The 17,948-nt window shown below is 31.1% G+C and overlaps 1 protein-coding gene and 1 long non-coding RNA gene across 4 annotated transcripts; one reads left to right on the top strand and one right to left on the bottom strand.

The window, feature by feature from the left end:
* Positions 1-1,137: 1,137 nt before the first annotated feature.
* Positions 1,138-2,657, bottom strand: LOC143076005 (uncharacterized). Its single transcript, XR_012978509.1, has 2 exons — positions 2,006-2,657; positions 1,138-1,294 (listed from the first exon to the last, which is right to left on the bottom strand). It is a non-coding gene; the product is annotated as an uncharacterized LOC143076005 (long non-coding RNA).
* On the top strand, positions 1,628-2,957 carry LOC143076003 (uncharacterized). Of its 3 annotated transcripts, none has more exons than XR_012978508.1 (4): positions 1,628-1,678; positions 1,920-1,979; positions 2,301-2,373; positions 2,848-2,957. XR_012978508.1 is itself a non-coding variant. In XM_076251611.1 (4 exons), exons 1-4 carry the CDS (start codon positions 1,646-1,648, stop codon positions 2,751-2,753), a joined length of 303 nt encoding a protein of 100 aa, XP_076107726.1. In that variant the 5' UTR covers positions 1,634-1,645. The 3 variants fall into 3 exon arrangements, 1 of the variants encoding a protein (XP_076107726.1); XR_012978507.1 differs by lacking the exon at positions 2,848-2,957 and adding an exon at positions 2,617-2,732 and having other exon boundaries at positions 2,301-2,357; XM_076251611.1 differs by lacking the exon at positions 2,848-2,957 and adding an exon at positions 2,617-2,753 and having other exon boundaries at positions 1,634-1,678.
* The last annotated feature ends 14,991 nt before the right edge of the window (positions 2,958-17,948 follow it).

Genomic DNA, 17,948 nt, shown 5'->3' with positions numbered 1-17,948 from the left:
AACCTGTCATTATATGCAACAACCAAACTCTTTTGTGTTCAACGAAATATAGAGGGGTGGGGGGGCTAAATAATCCTGTTCATTGAGTTGTGGCTAATCTTACATGGTAGACAACTCTATAGTTAAAATACCATTCGGAACCTAGATTTTAATAGATTCATCAAAGCCCCTAGAGAGGTCAAGATTTCCCGCGGATTTTAACCATATGACAATGTCTGAAAAAATGGCTGTCTCATATTTTCTGTGCTTATTAATCATATATTTCCAAAGTGCTTGTGCAGTTCGATACGATATAACGGAAGTATGTGAAAAGGAATTTGACTTAAACTTTAAGTTCATAGGGTATGTATGTTCTTTCCGAGGAGAGGGGACATACATTTTCAAGGATCAGGGGCACTCTGAGAGTGAGTCTGTTGATGCAACCATAAGCTTTGATATGATCAATATACAAACTTTTGTTTTAATTCAAACACCAATCAGAAAACTGGAAATTCGACGAGGGGTTATGGAACTGTGTTCGAACATTTTTACTACCAACAGAGGAATTCTTATAACTGTTAACGGACAGGAATGTGTAAGTATGTCTCCTCACATAAACAAATTGTGCGTACACCCGAACGAAAGCGTGTTCCCTCCAAAAAAACAATGTTCAAATAATTTCTTTTCTTTTTCTATATTTATGAACGGGTATTTGTTAGCTAAGGGATGTTTTAAAGCTTTACTATCCATGCATGTCCCAAGTCAAGAGTCTCTAATCTTAGTGAACTGATCGTTGGTTTTCTGTCATTTGAATTTTAACTGGTCTTTTGGAGTCGTAAAGCTTTTATACTTTGCAGTGTGAGTCAAATTATTATGCTCTGTGTTGAAGTCCCATACTGTGACCTATAACTGAATAATTGCTTACATCAACAACATTATGTCTGGAGAGTTGTTTCATTAGCAATCATACCAGGGCTTCTTGTGTTTAAAATCAATAAATTGGTTTGCAATAGAAACATTTTGACCTAAATTTCTGTTTAAAAACTGTTCTTGTATGTTTTCTGTTCAATCTGAACTTGTTTGTGTTGTTTTCTGTTCACACTGAAAAAACATTTACTGACTACATTGCATCACATTGATTTCAATTAAAAAACAAGAAAATATTTACTCTTTAATCTACATTTTTCTCTCAAAATGATACATCAATTGGTATTATATATGTATTTAATAGTTTTCTTAAATTTGAATGTTTATAATTGGCACTATTTTTCCATTGTCCTTCCTAGAGCTCGGAACAGTCAAATGGTTTCAATATCTGAAAAAAAGTTATAGCAATTAATTACTGAATAAAAAATCTTCACAAATAATTTGTAATACCAAAAACAATTTGTACAAGAAAGAAAAATTGTTAAATGTATTTGTAGAATTTAATAGAGGATAATCCTCAATCGTTAGCCTGTTGCACAAATTGTCTTAAATTTGTAGGTGTGTATTATCTCTAGTGCATGCCTTAGTATTTTTTTTTTATATATTTTATACATCTTCATCAGTTCAAATATTTAACTAGAAAACATTTTATTTATCCTAACAGGCAACTGATCATGATGTATCCACCATAACATCTACGGCAGACAAATTAACCATGATTCAAACTGCCACTCAAACCATGGAAACCATGGCAGAAACAATGACCTTTACAGTAAATACAATTTAAATCTTAGAACTATATTGTGTGTATAGACACACACACACACACAAAGGAATGTTAATATTCACAATCATGGATATATAGTTACCAGTAATAAGATACATGTAGCAACCCTCAAACAAACTGAAATGTGATAGAAATGTTGTTTAAAATTCAGCTTTTATATGCTGATCATTTTACGTAGCAAATAATTTTTCTTCAACAAAACAGTGTAAATACTTTTTTCTTACAGGTATCGGAAGCACAGGTGTCTTCTTCAAAGGCAGCAGACAAGACTGCTACGTATACTTATGTAAGTAATTAAGCAAATATGCGTACCTTAAATACCTTCTTCTGTTTGCTCATTTACATCTGTTACATTGGTTACTTGATCTACATGTACATGTACTTCTGTTACTAGCTCTGAATATGGCGGTGGTGGATTCAATATAGGAGAATTTGATCGTGATGGGGTACTTTGACTATCCAGAATATCTTCCTCATCAAAATGAATCTGTGATAGCTGAATTGTTCTGTTCACCTTCTCCCTACAATTATAAAATAATTACAATTCCATTATTTCTTTTTTTAAATTGTAAAATTCTTAACAATGCATTTCTGTTTCCATTTTCAGACTGATAATCAATCCTTAGGCTTGGATGATGAAAGATTGGCATGGTTGTATTCAACTGTAAGCTTGATTATTGGTAAATATTTTTAAAATTACATAGTGTGATCATTGAAATGTGTGAAAATGCCAAGCAAACATTTATTTGGTAAACCTATTTGTTTTTAAAAAACACTAGTTGCACACCATATCCTGATATTAAAATACAAGTATTACATACATAAATGATCATATTAAATGATAGCAATCCACCTTTTAAGGTTTCTAACAAACTTCATGATTAACAGGAAATAACTCATTTTTCCCCTTGTTTTTTTTTCAGTCATTGCTATCGCCCTGATTGTCTGCTGTTACAGATGCTTAAAAGCCAGAGCCCACAATTCATCAAAGAAAACCAACCTGTTTGAACTTTCATCTGACATACATTTTGAAGTTCCTGAAGCCATTAAGATAGATTAATTTTTAGAAATTAATTTTTTGAATATGCATTCTAACATTTTCTAAGTCATGTGGAAGTCATTATTCTAAATTTCAAATATATTGATTCTTACAGGTTACTTTCAGTATATGATTTTGCTGACTCTGCTTATATTACATCAACTGTTTCCAGAAAATGAATTTGTCATTCAATTAAACCAACTTGTAAGGCGTATACCAGCTATAGCTCGTGGCATTAACGGGAACAGACAAAATAATCAACCAGAACCTCAGCACAATAACCAAGACGGACAAAATAATCAACAAAATGTTATTCAAAATGTTATTCAAAATGTTAATCAAAATGTTAATCAAAATGTTAATCAACCTATCCCACCTCAGAGGTTAAGAAGATCTGATCGTATAAAACGACCAGTGCAAAGGTTGTCTTTGTAGAAGTTGTGTAAAATTTAAACAAAATTGAATGTTACCTTTCTTGTATGGTGAGTATTACCATCTCCAATATCTTCCTGCCTACGCCATCCTTTTTCTCCCTCATTGCTTCGATTAATTCAAATAACCACACTAAAATATCACTCCTAGTATAATACAGATACATTAACCCCTGTTTCGGAGTTGAATGCACCAAAGTATGATATAATGAAGCCAAGTCTATATCATAATCTTCCAATCTATCTAAGCAAGATAGCATGGTTAAAACTTCAGTTTTACTCGTGTCGTCTAAACTGCATATTATACACGGTTGGTGGCAGACCACCATGTCTAAAATTTCTTCTTTATGATATTTTAACCTGTACACTATATGAGATTCCATTTTCTTAATTTAAAATGTTTGCAAGTATGAAATAAGCATGGTTTTCTCAATATATATAGTCTTTGGAGATAATTGCTAGTGAAGAAGTGTAACCAAATCAAATACCAAAATTCTTCCCCATTGTCCTATTTTAAATTATATGGGTAGTGCAACGTTTAAGTCCTTTATTTCAAAAATTATATGAACAATGCAACTATTAGTATATGGTTTAAATCTGCTTCGTGAAAAGGTTACCAAATAATAACATGAAATTAAGAAACTGGTCAATTTCAGCAGTTCATTATAAGTTCAGTTTTGTATGAGTTTGTGAAATATTTTAGAATGCATATTCAAAGAAAGAAATCATTGTAGTTTATATTTACAATATTGTTCCACAAGCATCCTTTTTTATTCATTATATATCTGGCATCCCACATTATTAATATTTCCACTTGTTTAGTGATTTTTTTTTAAATGTTTACTATAGATTTACATTCTCAATGCAGATAAGTTTTTATTTCACATGTTTTATGTACAGTTGTTTTAACTGTATATACCTCATTTGCCTAACCATACTTAAACCAGTGATTATTAATTTTCAATCTTTTTTTTATCTTTTATCAATATGGAGATAATTTAATGGCAGCTTTATGTTTGAACTATGGTTGATAAACCATCCTCTATGAATGTTATATTAGTAATGGTGCTTATGGAAATTTTTTAGTTGTTGAGTATATAATTAACCCTTACAATGTAAATATTTTGATATTGTTATTGATGTTTTTATCAACAGTATTATTTGTGATTGCATCATGGCCAAGTATTAAATTTTGAATGATAAACATATCCCCCTTTGCTAAATATAGTAAGAATTTTCTTGCAAAGAACTGAAAAAAAAAATATATATTTAAATGTCTAGAATGTGTCATCATTTACAACACATGTGTTCAAATCTGTCTTGAGTAGTAATGTGAAATCATGTTTTTATTTTGTTGGTTTTTACCATTAACAACACTTTAATCCAAATTTGTCACTGTTTAGTAATCACTGATTCTTATTTCAAATGAATCCTTCATATATTAAATTGAACTGAAATTTTTGTAATATGTTACAAAGTGCAAATTAAATACATTTATTTCCACCAAACATCTACTTCAATTTTATTTACATTATTCATTGTTTTCATATCTGTAACTTGACTATTTGCTGTTGATGTTATTATAACTGCTTTTATTTGTGTTGCATCAATTAATTGAATATCTGTGATTTTATAGTATTAGTGTTTTTATTAAGTCATTCAACTTTCACCTCAGACCCATATTTACAGGTTTCATTCTTCATTTTTTTTTTTTTTTTTTTTTTTTTTTTATATATCTTAAGGTAAAAATGTTTCTATATAGGTTTAAGTTTATATTTTATAATATGTGTTGCATTACATTTTTATAAGCACAGTTTTTTATATTATTTTTAAGTCAGGGAGTTTTATGTGATATCCAGATTATGGCTTTTTCCAACTGATTTGTTACTGGTCGTGTTGAATGTATCTATATATATATAGTAGTTTATAGTTGTATTTTTATTAAGTCATTCAACTTTCACCTCAGTCCCTTCTTTCACAAGATTCATTCCTCATTTTTTTATCATATTTCAGGTTAAATGTTTCTATATAGGTGAAGTTTATATTTTATAATATGTGTGGCTTTACATTTATATACATGTAGTTTTTATACTAAATTTAAGTCAGGAAGTTTTATGTGATATCAAGATTATGGTCTTTTTCCACTGATTTGTTACTGGTTGTGTTGAATGTATATATATATAGTAGATATGTAGATGTTTTTACTGTTCTTAGCAATTCATTCAATTTGTACAGCAGTTATATATCAAAATTATTTTCCTCTGCTTTTTTTTTTCATTTCTGAAAGTGTGCATTTGATCTGAAGTAAAAAGTCTAAAATGTTTTTATGTTTTTGTAACAGTATTGACACTTATTAACCAAGCCTTCAAAATACCTCAATTTTACATACAGGTACTTTTTATTACACTGTTCTGATTCTGTTTTTTTTTTGAATGATAATAAAATTTGTTAACTAAATAATGTCTTTGTTTTGTTGTATAGGTTATTATTTTCAAAGTTCAAACTATTTGCAGGCGTGTGAAATTCACAGCTTTACTTTCATCATCGCTAAGAAATGCAACAATTGCTCAATTATAGCTAAAAATTGCTTGGGGGGAAATTTAATTCTTAAAATCACATCTGTTTAAAAGATTACCATCATCATTTGCTTTAATGTAATGATTGATAGCCCATTATCTGAAAATAACCATTTAATGGCAGATGGTCAATTGACCATCATCATTTACTTAAATGTAATAATTGTTCAATTATTAGAAAACTACCTTTTAATGACAGTATCGTCAAATGTGAGGTGTAGTTTAAATGAATTAACTTGTTGCAAATATATATTTATTCAGTCATGATGGATACAAAATTGACATACAACTTTAAATGTTTCTCTTCCATGCAAATTCAATTGAGGTGTCAATGTGATTCTGAAGTCTCTTTAGATAGTTCCACTGATTCACATCTAAATAAAGTCCTTGTATTGTTGGTTTACCATTTAAAAATTTCCGAAAATCAAGTCTCACTATTTTCTGATACAAACAAACAGTAACAAAATACTCTCCTGGGAGTTGAAATGGTTTCAGGTAGCTGCATAATGTATTATTCGATTGTGTTTGGGTATCCTCTGGTGCTTGTGATGTGATGCATTCTGATCTATTGCGTACATTTGCCTTCTCTATTTGATACATAGAATTTGTCAGTACCAAACTTGCACTTAATAGTGATAAGAGAACCACACTCCCAGTCATTTTTACTAAACTCAAATGGAAATCATAATTTCGGTATATGGAACTCAGACCCGATCTTACACTTGCTTGACGGTCTAGTTGTTGACAGTTCTCTGAAGGCATGTTGAATAATGTGTAGTTGTTGGAAGATATGGTTTATGTAGAATATGATATGCAATATAATTAAACCTTATATGACCTTTATACCTCATTTATTTTAAAATGGTGACACACATTCCTAAAATACCACATTCTTTAAGTGACGTCACACATTCCTAACATTTCATTGCACTATATTGCAACATCCGTGCTCTAACTCCCATTACAACACTACTCACACTGTAAAAATTTCATTGAGAAAGCGCAAGTGGGATTTTTTAATTTTTATTTATGTTCTAAAAGAAATGCACTACGAAATAATTGTGGTCTTGGACCTTTTGTAATACTGTGGTTGTAACTTTGTTTTACCCACCCGATAATTTTACTACTTTTTGATGAAGTTGAAGGTATTGATGCCACCACAATTGTTTTTGCATTGTTGAGAATATTCGTGTGAAAATTGATGTTCTGTCGAGGCAGTGTTGTTATTAACCGTGACAGATGCGATGTGGTTAACATGTGGAAATGTACTTGTTATATTATTTATTTATGTATTTCTTTGCGTTTGGTGTTTTTGCATTTATTTGTAATTTGCATCTTCCCGTCATGTAATCTAGTCATTTTACCGGTATATTCAACATTACCATAACGCGCGGAGGTTTGGCTAGCCACAAAACCAGGTTCAACCCACCATTTTTGCTGTCTTGTAACAAGTCAAGAATATTGCAGTTGTTATCTAATAGTTCGTTTCTATGAATGTTGCATTGTTGGTTGTTTTTGTTTCACTTCTATGTTCTGTAATTTCGTTATTTTTCTCTTATAGTTTTTGTGTTTCCTCGGTTTTAGTTGTTACCAAGAATTGTTTCTCTCGATCGATTGATGACTTTCTTTTGAACAGTGGTATAATACTGTAACCATTATTTACAACGACATAATCAAGACATGCCACAGAACATCCCTGTGCGAGTGAGAAGATGAAGTCCCTCTTGTCCCTTTTTGGTAAAATTTTAAGATAACTTGCCAGAAATCTTTCTTTTTCAAGATATAAATACCCTGCTCGAAGATAACATCTGAATTTTCCCTTCTGAAATGGCTTTTTGTGAATGATTACATCTTTTCGTTTGCTTTGTCATTTTGATTAGTCGAAAAAACACATGAATAAATGTGATAAAAGTTGATAATGGCAAGGTATTTCGTTCCTGCCACTGAAAGTTAAATGATCGTTGCCTTATTAGAGATTTGATATTTATGTAAGATTAGTGTTCATGTAAATAGTTATTTGTTTGCATTGGAGATGGAACACCTTCGAGCCTTATGGTTTAAATTGAGGAGAGTCAATTTCTACGTTGATATCGAATGATGCATTGTCGGTCTGGAAAGTTCTTTCTCCGGATATATTACGACATGATTTGTCATGCATAAATCTGAATCAATTCATGTCTGAAAACTTTCGTAATGAGCCCAGTTTTGTAACATTGAAATATATTATGCTTGGCTTAATTTGCACGAAGCTCTACGAGGAGAACTACTTAGAAATATCACTGCAGTGTTCTAAAGTAATACCAATCTGTAATGGGATGGTCATGTTGATTCATTCGGATGCAGTATATGATTTGTGCATGCATACAAATAATAACATAAAAATATAAAAACCCACTTAAGATATTTTTTTTCGTGTTTTCATTTTTTTCATGGAACATGTCGAATACCAGTAGTGGGAAAATATGTGCTATAAATACGGGGGCGTAGAGCTGATCATCCAATTTTGTGTATTAACTTGTTTGTGTTAAACGTTAATAGGTGGTTGTTACATGTATATTGATTGACGATGTATAGGTAGTCATATTGAAAAAGAAAAAAACGTGAGCAGTTGTAAAATGTAAACGAAGAAACAAGATAAAACACATGCGCATAACAAACATTTAATAGCAATTATTTGATATACTTAATCGCATATAAATATGGAGTGCACATATTTTTATGGTTTATGTACTTTTATTACTAAAAATAAGGAAATTAATAAATGAAAAGAATAAATGCGATTTCATAAACGGCAATGCAATTCAACAAGACAGTCAAAGTAAAAAATAATCCTGAACCGCTAATGAGCTTTCTAATAATTAAACCCGTTCAGTGCAAATACTTTGATGTACAACAGAAACATATGTATATAAACAGGGTACTAAATCTCTCGATGACCGTATGGAACAGGTAGAAAGGTGTTCGCAGCACATCAGCGATAACTATGAAAAACACAAGTGTGATCTAACGGAACTTAAAACAGAGGTCAATAACATTTCTAAATCTTTAAAAACTAACAGTAAGGAAGTTAAAAATGTTGGCCATGAATTTCGATCTTCTTTGTCCGATATGAAAAAGGAAAATGACAAACTAAAAGAAAGTTTTCTGGACGTCCAAATGAAATCAATGTCGAACAATTTGATATTTTACAATATTCCAGAAACTGAAGTTGAAAATTGTCCTGATATTATACTTGACTTTTGTAAAGTTACAATGAAGCTCGAAAACTCAGATCAAATTCAGCTGTCAGATGCTCATCGTATTGGTAGAAAAGGCGGGAAGACCAGACCAATATTAGCCAAATTCTCTTCATATGTACACCGTGAACTAGTGCGAAAAAACGCTAAAACATTGAAAAATTCTTCGTTTGGAATATCGGAACAGTTACCAACAGATGTTCAAAATCGCAGGAAAGAACTATTACCACTCATGAAAGAACTCAGAGACCAAAATGTGAAAGCCAACTTTGTCAGGGACAAAATTCATGTTGGCGGCCAGGAATAAAAACCTTAGCGGTTACCCAGAGAACATGCATACACTGCACTTTAAAATATTTATCATGGAACATTAATGGCTTAGAGTCTTGTTATGATGGCAATGATTACTTGAACTTAATAAATAGTTATGATGTGTTATTTTTATGTGAAACATGGTTAAAAAAAGACATTTTGATAAATATTGAAGGTTTCACTATGGTAACGTCTGTTAATAGAAAGAAAAATATAGGCCAAAGAGAAGAAGGAGGTATTGCTGTTTTTTGTAAAAATAATATTTTCGAAGGTATTTCTATTGAAAAAGAATATGATCATGGTATTGTGCTTATAAAGTTATATTTTAATTTGAATGATGATTTGTATATATGTTTTGTTTATATACCTCACGAAAAGTCTAATTTTAATCGAATTTGTGATAATGATTTTCATGATGATATAGAAAATATTTTTTTAGAATATAAATATAAAGGTTCAGTTATTGTTTGTGGTGATATGAATAGCCACACTGGCGAGCTAAATGATATTCTTGAGACTGATAATTTAGAAAAGTATATCGACTGCGTTGAGCCCGATGTATCTCCTACAATTTCAAAACGATGCTCGATGGACAAAGTAATAAACGCATACGGACGCAAGTTAATACAACTATGTTACAATACAGGACTAACTATTGCGAATGGCCGTCTCGGTAATGATTCTCTTGGATCTTATACTTTTTGTACATCTAGGGGTCAAAGTGTAAATGATTACTTGCTGGTTTGTCCCGAAAATTATGGTATTATCAAGAACTTTGGTGTAATAGATCTTAATAAATTTCTGATCATGCCCCTTTATCATACGAGATAGGTCTAAATAAAAAATATTTAGCAATATTAAGTGCAACAGTTTGTCAAGTGATCACAAATACCTTAAATGGGACTCTAGTAAAAACCAAGACTATATTCAACTGCTATCAGAACATAATGAGTTACTTAGTTCGTTGGCCAGAAACATGAATAGTGCCAATGATGTTAATAATTCAGTAAGGGAGATAAACCGTATTTTATATGACAGTGCTTTCGCTGTTTTTGGTAAAACTGTACAGAAACGTAGCGCAACATACGTGAAACGCCATGATAACGATTGGTTTAACCAAAACTGTGCTTCTGCGAGACGAGACTTTAACTCTGCTAGAAATTTTTACCAACGTCATCCAACTGATGCAAATCGCCAGCATTTTATTTTACCCCGAAACAAGTACAACCGAACAAAACGGTTGGCGGTGACCAACTATAAGCGAGCTAAAGGTCAGAAACTCTGTGAATTTGCCAAATCTGACCCTCGAAAAATTTGGTCGGCATTTAAACCAATAAACAAAAATAAATTTCTTGCTGACAGTGACTTACTTATTAATCATTTCGAACAGTTACTAGGTGGAAACCCTTCTGATATCTGCGAAGAAGTTATAAATCTGATTGAATCTGAATCGTTTTTAAATGACATTGTTATAGATTCGCTGAATAATGAAATCTCCGAAAATGAAATTCTGCAGTCTATCTCAAAACTTAAAACTGGAAAAAGTGAGGGAAGTGACAATATTATTAATGAAATGTTTATTGCCGGGCCGAACTTTTTTTGCTCCGATTTTGAAAATGCTTTTTAATTTTATATTCAATAGGGGAATTTTCCCTGATTTTTGGACAGAAGGAATCCTTATAACAGTTCCAAAAAGTGGAGACTTATCCGACCCAAATAATTACCGTCCTATAATTCTAGTTAGTGTGATGTCGAAAATTTTTACATCTATTTTGACTAACAGATTGATCAATTGGGCCGATGGCGAAGAAAAGCTTATTGACAATCAGTTCGGATTTCGACCAGGCCGGTCAACTGTTGATGCCATATTCATTTTACATGGAATCATATCACACATATTACACCAAAAGTCTAAAGTTTATTGTGCTTTTGTCGATTTCCGCCAAGCCTTTGATAAGGTAATTCGGAGAATTCTCTGGTACAAGTTAGTGGGAAATTTATAACAATTATTAAAGCAGTATATGAAACCCTGCGTCTACGAATTAGAACGAAAGACGGCTTATCTGATGCGTTTGTAAATTTTCTTGGAGTGAAACAAGGGGAACCACTCTCACCTCTCTTGTTCCTATTTTTCATTAACGATATAATTAGTGATATACAAGTTGATAACAATGGTGACATATTTGAACTTAATGGTTACCTCATATATTTGATATTATTTGCTGACGATACAGTTGCTAGCAAAGTCTCCCGATGCATTGTAAATTTTATTAGATAAACTTTCATTCTACTGTAGGAGATGGAATATAACTGTAAATACGGACAAAACAAAAATTGTCGTATTTCGAAATGGTTGGAAGCCCGTATCTGACCATTTTTTATTTCGAAGGCCAAGAACTTGAAATCGTCAAATCATATACATGTATATATATCTTGGTATGCTGCTACATTTCAATGGTAAATTTGTTCAAACTCAAAAAAGAATGGCACAACAAGGAGCTAGAGCTCTATCGTCTTTAATCAACTCGATGAAAAGAGTATTCATTGGTCCAAGTCAACAGTGTTTTAATTCCATAGTATGGTTGGATCCGTTCTGAACTATGCGTCCGAAGTGTGGGGATTTCATCGGGCCAACGAAGTAGAATATGTTCATAATCGTTTTTGTCGATATATACACAACTTGGGTAAAACTGTACCAATTTTGTTTTTATGTGGTGAACTCGGACATTTTCCGATGTGTATTTCAAGAAAATATAGAAGTGTTAAATATTGGTTGCATTTAATTAAGGACCAACCAAATATTGTGTATGATGTATATAAAGTTTTATGTATTGATGCTACTAATGGCAAAACAAATTGGGCATCCAATGTAAGAGACCTTTTGTTTAGTTTAGGTTTGAATTATACATGGATTAACCAGGATCACATAAATGTGTCATTTGACCTTATTAAATCACGTATCAACGATCAATATTATCAAAGCTGGTATGCTAATATTAATGCTTGTGAAAAAACTGTCTATCTATAAATGTTTCAAACTAGATTTTTGTTTGGAGAATTATTTACAATATAATTTTAATACCAATATACTTACAAAACTACGTAGTGGAAGCTTGAAATTATATTTAGAAACAAGTCGCTATGACAATATTCCTAGAGACAATCGTATTTGTAGATGTTGTAAAATGAATAATATTGAAAATGAATACCATTTTGTGTTGATTTGTCCTGCATATAGAACACTTAGATGTAATTTTTTGCCAAAATATTATTGTTCATGGCCAAATACACGAAAGCTAATTTTTCTGTTAGAAGCTGGGTCAAAAAGCTTAACTAAAAATCTATGTAATTATCTTAAACTGCATGGAAACTAAGATTGCAAATTATCAGTTAATATATTATTCATATTATTATAAGTTATATCTGCATTATTTAATTTATTTAATTGTTCTCTGTATTCTGTCATATTTGTCATATATGTATATATGTATTATGCTAAAGCAATGTTGTTGCTAATGCAATAAAGATTCATTCATTCAAATGAGCTATTGCATTATTGGTACCAATATAGAAAGCAATGACCAATTTTTTATTTAAGAATATAATTCATACTATTTATTAAAATACATCTATATTATTACATTTCAATATAGTTAATCAGTTCTGTATAGAACGTGTGATCACTATCTATATATATATATATATATATATAGAATGTACTTATTGATAGATGAAATTTAAATAAAACATTGAATTGTGTTTAATTGCTATCCGGGTTAATTAATATCCGTGTACTTTAAAACTTCAAAACAAGTAAACAGGATTAAAGTCAATAGTTCTGTAACATAATTTTATTTCTGATCAGATAACGACTTTATTTTTATTGACATATTTTAATTTTGAATCGCCTGAGGAATGGTTGTCATGCATTTAAAATTCAAACTTGTTCTAAAAAAATAACAGTGTACATAATCTTCTCAGAAGATGCTAAGAATGAATAGAAATATATAAACGAAACAGACTTTAAGCCTTGTTAATTCTTTGAAACGGTTAAAAATAGAATAAATTAAAACTTTTAAGAAATGATAAATTTTGCAACAATAGTTTCCTTTGATTCTACAACCTGAACATGTATATCTGTGAAATCATCAAATAAACACACAGACAAAATATTTGGTTAATATAAAGGACTATTTAGAAAATATAGGTAACTAGAGATCCTTAAGTCAAGTTTGAATTTTTCTCAATGATTATACATCAATAAAACGAACTCATGATCAAATACAAATCGGTAAAAACTAAAAACAAGGCAATATGGATCAAATTTTGAATCAACGTAGATTAAAAGCTCTAATCATGCTAATTAAAAAACATAAACGAGTGCGGGTTCGTAAGGACTTCTTAAACAATAAGTATGGGTACCGGTGTAAATATACTATTGCTTGTTTGATCATACAAATATGAGTTAAATTTAAGTGAAAGAATAAGATAAATTCATATTAAGTAGGTATAATCTATTTTAATGAGTCCAAATTACCAAATCGTTCTTAAATCCGGTACTACTCTTAGCTCTGAACTAGTTCTACAAGAGAAACATATTTAAAACATACCGTATGGCCGGTTACTTTCGCGGGGTGTAAATTGTTGCTTATTTTCGCGGACAGAACAAAATCGCGAAAATAAATTCCACCAATTTAAAAGTGCACATGCAAATGTATGGATAAAAGTTTTAAATCTGCCAAAATAATCACCGTCGAAATATTTCTTATAACTTTTTGAACGAAAATTGCGCAATTTTTCACCCGCGAAAATAACCCGATATAATGAATTTAAACTTTTGTAGAATATCTCATATTAACCACTCAAAATTCTCAAAATAACAAAAAATATAAAGACATGATATCAAACTACCACTGACAAGCGTTCCTTACTCCTGTTACTCGGACATGAAAATGTGGTTGGATTAAATTAATTATAGAAAAAAAAAACATTTAACCGTAATCCATTATCTTATTTTCTAATTGAAATGGGTTAACAGAAAAGCAAGTAAGTTTACTGTTATGTCTGAATTAGGAAGATTTCCTGTATATTTTTCGATTTTATTGGCAATGTTAAAATATGCTCGTAGGTTAGAGAACACACAGGATGGTTTATTATATGATGCATATATTTGTTATAAAAAGTTACATGCAAACAATATCACTACATGGTTTTCTAGTATTAACTATTTAATGAAAGAACTAGACTTGCCAAACTTAAATGTAAGTGTTGGCCGTTTATGTGCTATAGTTAAGAATAAATTATGTTTTTATAATCATTGGAAAGAATTTAGAGAAAATACTGTTAAATCAGGTAGAGGTAAACTCTTGACCTATTTTTCAATTAAACACTTTTTTGGTACTGAAAAATTTCTGCAATTAAAAGAATTTAAAGATAGACGAGCACTGTGCAAGATCAGAATAAGTGCACATCCCCTAAAAGTAGAGACAGATAGATATGCTAAAACCTATATAGATAAGTCACAAAGATTATGTAAAAAATGCACCTTAGATAAACTTGAAGACGAAGAGATTTTATATGTCAGTGTCCCCTTTCAACTCTTTACGAAAAGAATTTTATGATAATATTTCAATAGGTTGTAAAAAATGAAAAGTTAAGCACAAGTGCCAAATTTAATTGGCTTTTTATTCAAGAAACGTAGAGGTATTGAAAAATATTGCTATTTATATTAATAAATGTTTGGAACTGAGAAAACTATCAATATAGTATAGATATTGTTTTATTTAAGACGTTGAGAATATTTGCCTGTTAATAATAGATATATTGTTATGTTTGTTTTTAGCTCACCTGGCCCGAAGTCGTCGTTAACTTTTACAAACATCTTCTCCTATGAAACTACTGGGCCAAATTTAACCAAACTTGGCCACAATCATTATTTGGGTATCTAGTTTATCAAATGTGTCTGGTGATACAGCCAACCAACCAAGATGGCTGCCATGGCTAACAATAGAACATAGGGGTAAAATGCAGTTTTTGGCTTATAACTCAAAAACCAAAGCCTTTAGAGCAAATCCGACATGGGTTAAATTATTTATCAGGTCAAGTTCTATCCGCCCTCAAATTTTGAGATGAATCGGACAACCCGTTGTTGGGTTGCTGTTCCCCATAATTGGTAATTTTAAGGAAATTTTGCTGTTTTTGGTTATTATCTTGAATATTATTATAGATAGAGATAAACTGTAAACAGCAATAATGTTCAGAATGTATGATTTAGAAATAAGTCAACATGACCGAAATCGTCAGTTCACCCCTTTAGGAGTTATTGCCCTTTATAGTCAAATTTTAACCATTTTTCGTAAATCTTAGTTATCTTTTACAATAATCGTCTCCTCTGAAACTACTGGGCCAAATTAATCCAAACTTGGCCACAATCATCTTTGGGGTATCTAGTTTGAAAAATGTGTCCGGTGAACCGGCCAACCAACCAACATGGCTGCGACGGCTAAAAATAGAACATAGGGGTAAAATGCAGTTTTTGGCTTATAACTCAAAAACCAAAGTATTTATAGCAAATTGACGGTGTTAAATTGTTAATCAGGTTTATCTGCCCTGAAATTTTCAGATGGATCTGACAACCCGTTGTTGGGTTTCTGCCCCTGAATTGGTAATTTTAAGGAAATTTTGCAAAAAAAAACAACAGCGTCTATTTTTTTTTTTGGATGGGAAAGATCAATATAAAAACCGTCACAACGGTGATGACTGATGTACCCATATTTTGACTATTTTATTTATTATGTCTGTTTAGTTGACGCATCGTTGTCAATATAACGGAATTTGATGAGACTATCGTACAAAGTGAGAGGTTTAGCTCTATAAAACCAGGTTCAATCCACCATTTTCTACATTTGAAAATGCCTGTACCAAGTCAGGAATACGACAGTTGTTGTCCATTCATTTTTTATGTATTTTGTCATTTGATTTTGCCATGTAATTAGGGACTTTTCGGTTTTATTTTCCTCGGTGTTCAGTATTTTTGCAATTTTACTTTTTACAAACTTATACGAGCGGATGCACCAGACTGAGTTTTCAATAAACATTTACGATTGTTTACCAAGAATGATAAATAACAATGGACAAAAGTGAATTTCCATACAGATGAAAATAAGTCATTTCACTTAATAAACAGAATGATCAAATTGACCTGTGAACAATAACATTAACGGTACCAATTTTCTGCACCAGATGCGCATTTCGACAATACATGTCGCTTCAGTGATGCTCGTGGCCAAAATATGTAAAATTCAAAGCTTATGTAAAAGATGAAGAGTTATAGTCCAAAAGTTCCAAAAAGTATAGCCAAATCCGTGAACGGAATCAGAGCTTTGAATGAGGAAGATACATTCCTTAATTTATAATAATTTTTAACATTTTGTAACAGCAAATTTAATAACACAAAAAATCCGTAGTTTTATGCCAGTACCAGAGTACTGGCTACTGGGCTGGTGATACCCTCGGGGACTAACAGTCAACCAGCAGAGGCATCGACCCAGTGGTAGTAATAATTTATCCATAATTTGAAAAGTATATGAAATAGTTATGTCTGACAGTTAACTAAAGTCTTTATTAACATATTGCACGATTTGTCATATGCATTGTGAAAAGGTTACCGATGTTCAACAACTCTGTTTGAACGTCTTGAAGATTGGAAAACAACCTTGAATAAAATCATGTGCATGGCAACACTACTTGCACATAGAAAACAAAAAATGAAGCATTTCTAACCTTACCAAACACTGTCTATCGCCTAACATTCTTTCAAGTAAATGTAAACTATTCACAAATAGTCTTTCCTCAAAATTAGCTGAAAACTTTAAATTGTATCATACAATTCGTACGCAACAAATCGAACTTCAGTGAGTTCTCAGCGGCTTTTCTGACATCTAGAAATGTGTACCCTACTATCAAATATGGAGACTAAGTAGCCAATTTTGATCTGAAACGGTGATTATTGTATGACGTAGGAAACAACAGAACCTTGCATGGTGTAATTTTTAGTCAAAGCAATTGTTCAATATACGCTGTATATATAAAGTTGAATACTTTGGTTTGACGATTTTTCGTCATACCTGCTAACAAAATGGACCTTGTTAATTTCGTAGTATAGATATTTCAATTACAGATTAAATATTAATTGCTATAACGTTTTGTATAAACCTTTGACACAGATCATTTAATTTAAATGCAAATAGATTTCTGGTAAATATACACCCATGGGTTTTGATAAAAAGCAAAAGTATTAATCAACAACTTGATTGGTACTGCTGCAAATGTTTTACAATTGTTCACGTAATTAATTTGTAATGTATTATTTTTCAAAATTGATAGGGAACAACCCGTTAAATTAAAAGATCGTGAGATAGGTATTATGTTGGTTAATTTAAACTTTTGAAATTAAAATATAGAGCGCATTTATTGATAGTTGGTTCCATTCTGAAAAGAAAAGATCTGAAGAGTGCTATTTGCAGATATTGTATTTCTATTTAATTGGTAAATATTTCTTTAGTTACTTTTTAGTGTAGAGAAGTTATTTCCTTGTTTAGTACTTTTATGAAATGGTTTTACTTTTTATTATATAAATTGAAGAAAAAAACAATATCAGGT

This window comes from Mytilus galloprovincialis, chromosome 5 (assembly GCF_965363235.1).
Source record: "Mytilus galloprovincialis chromosome 5, xbMytGall1.hap1.1, whole genome shotgun sequence".
Taxonomy (NCBI): domain Eukaryota; kingdom Metazoa; phylum Mollusca; class Bivalvia; order Mytilida; family Mytilidae; genus Mytilus; species Mytilus galloprovincialis.
The sequence above is the reverse complement of the archived record's forward strand: the minus strand, read 5'-3'. Positions and strand labels throughout refer to the sequence as shown.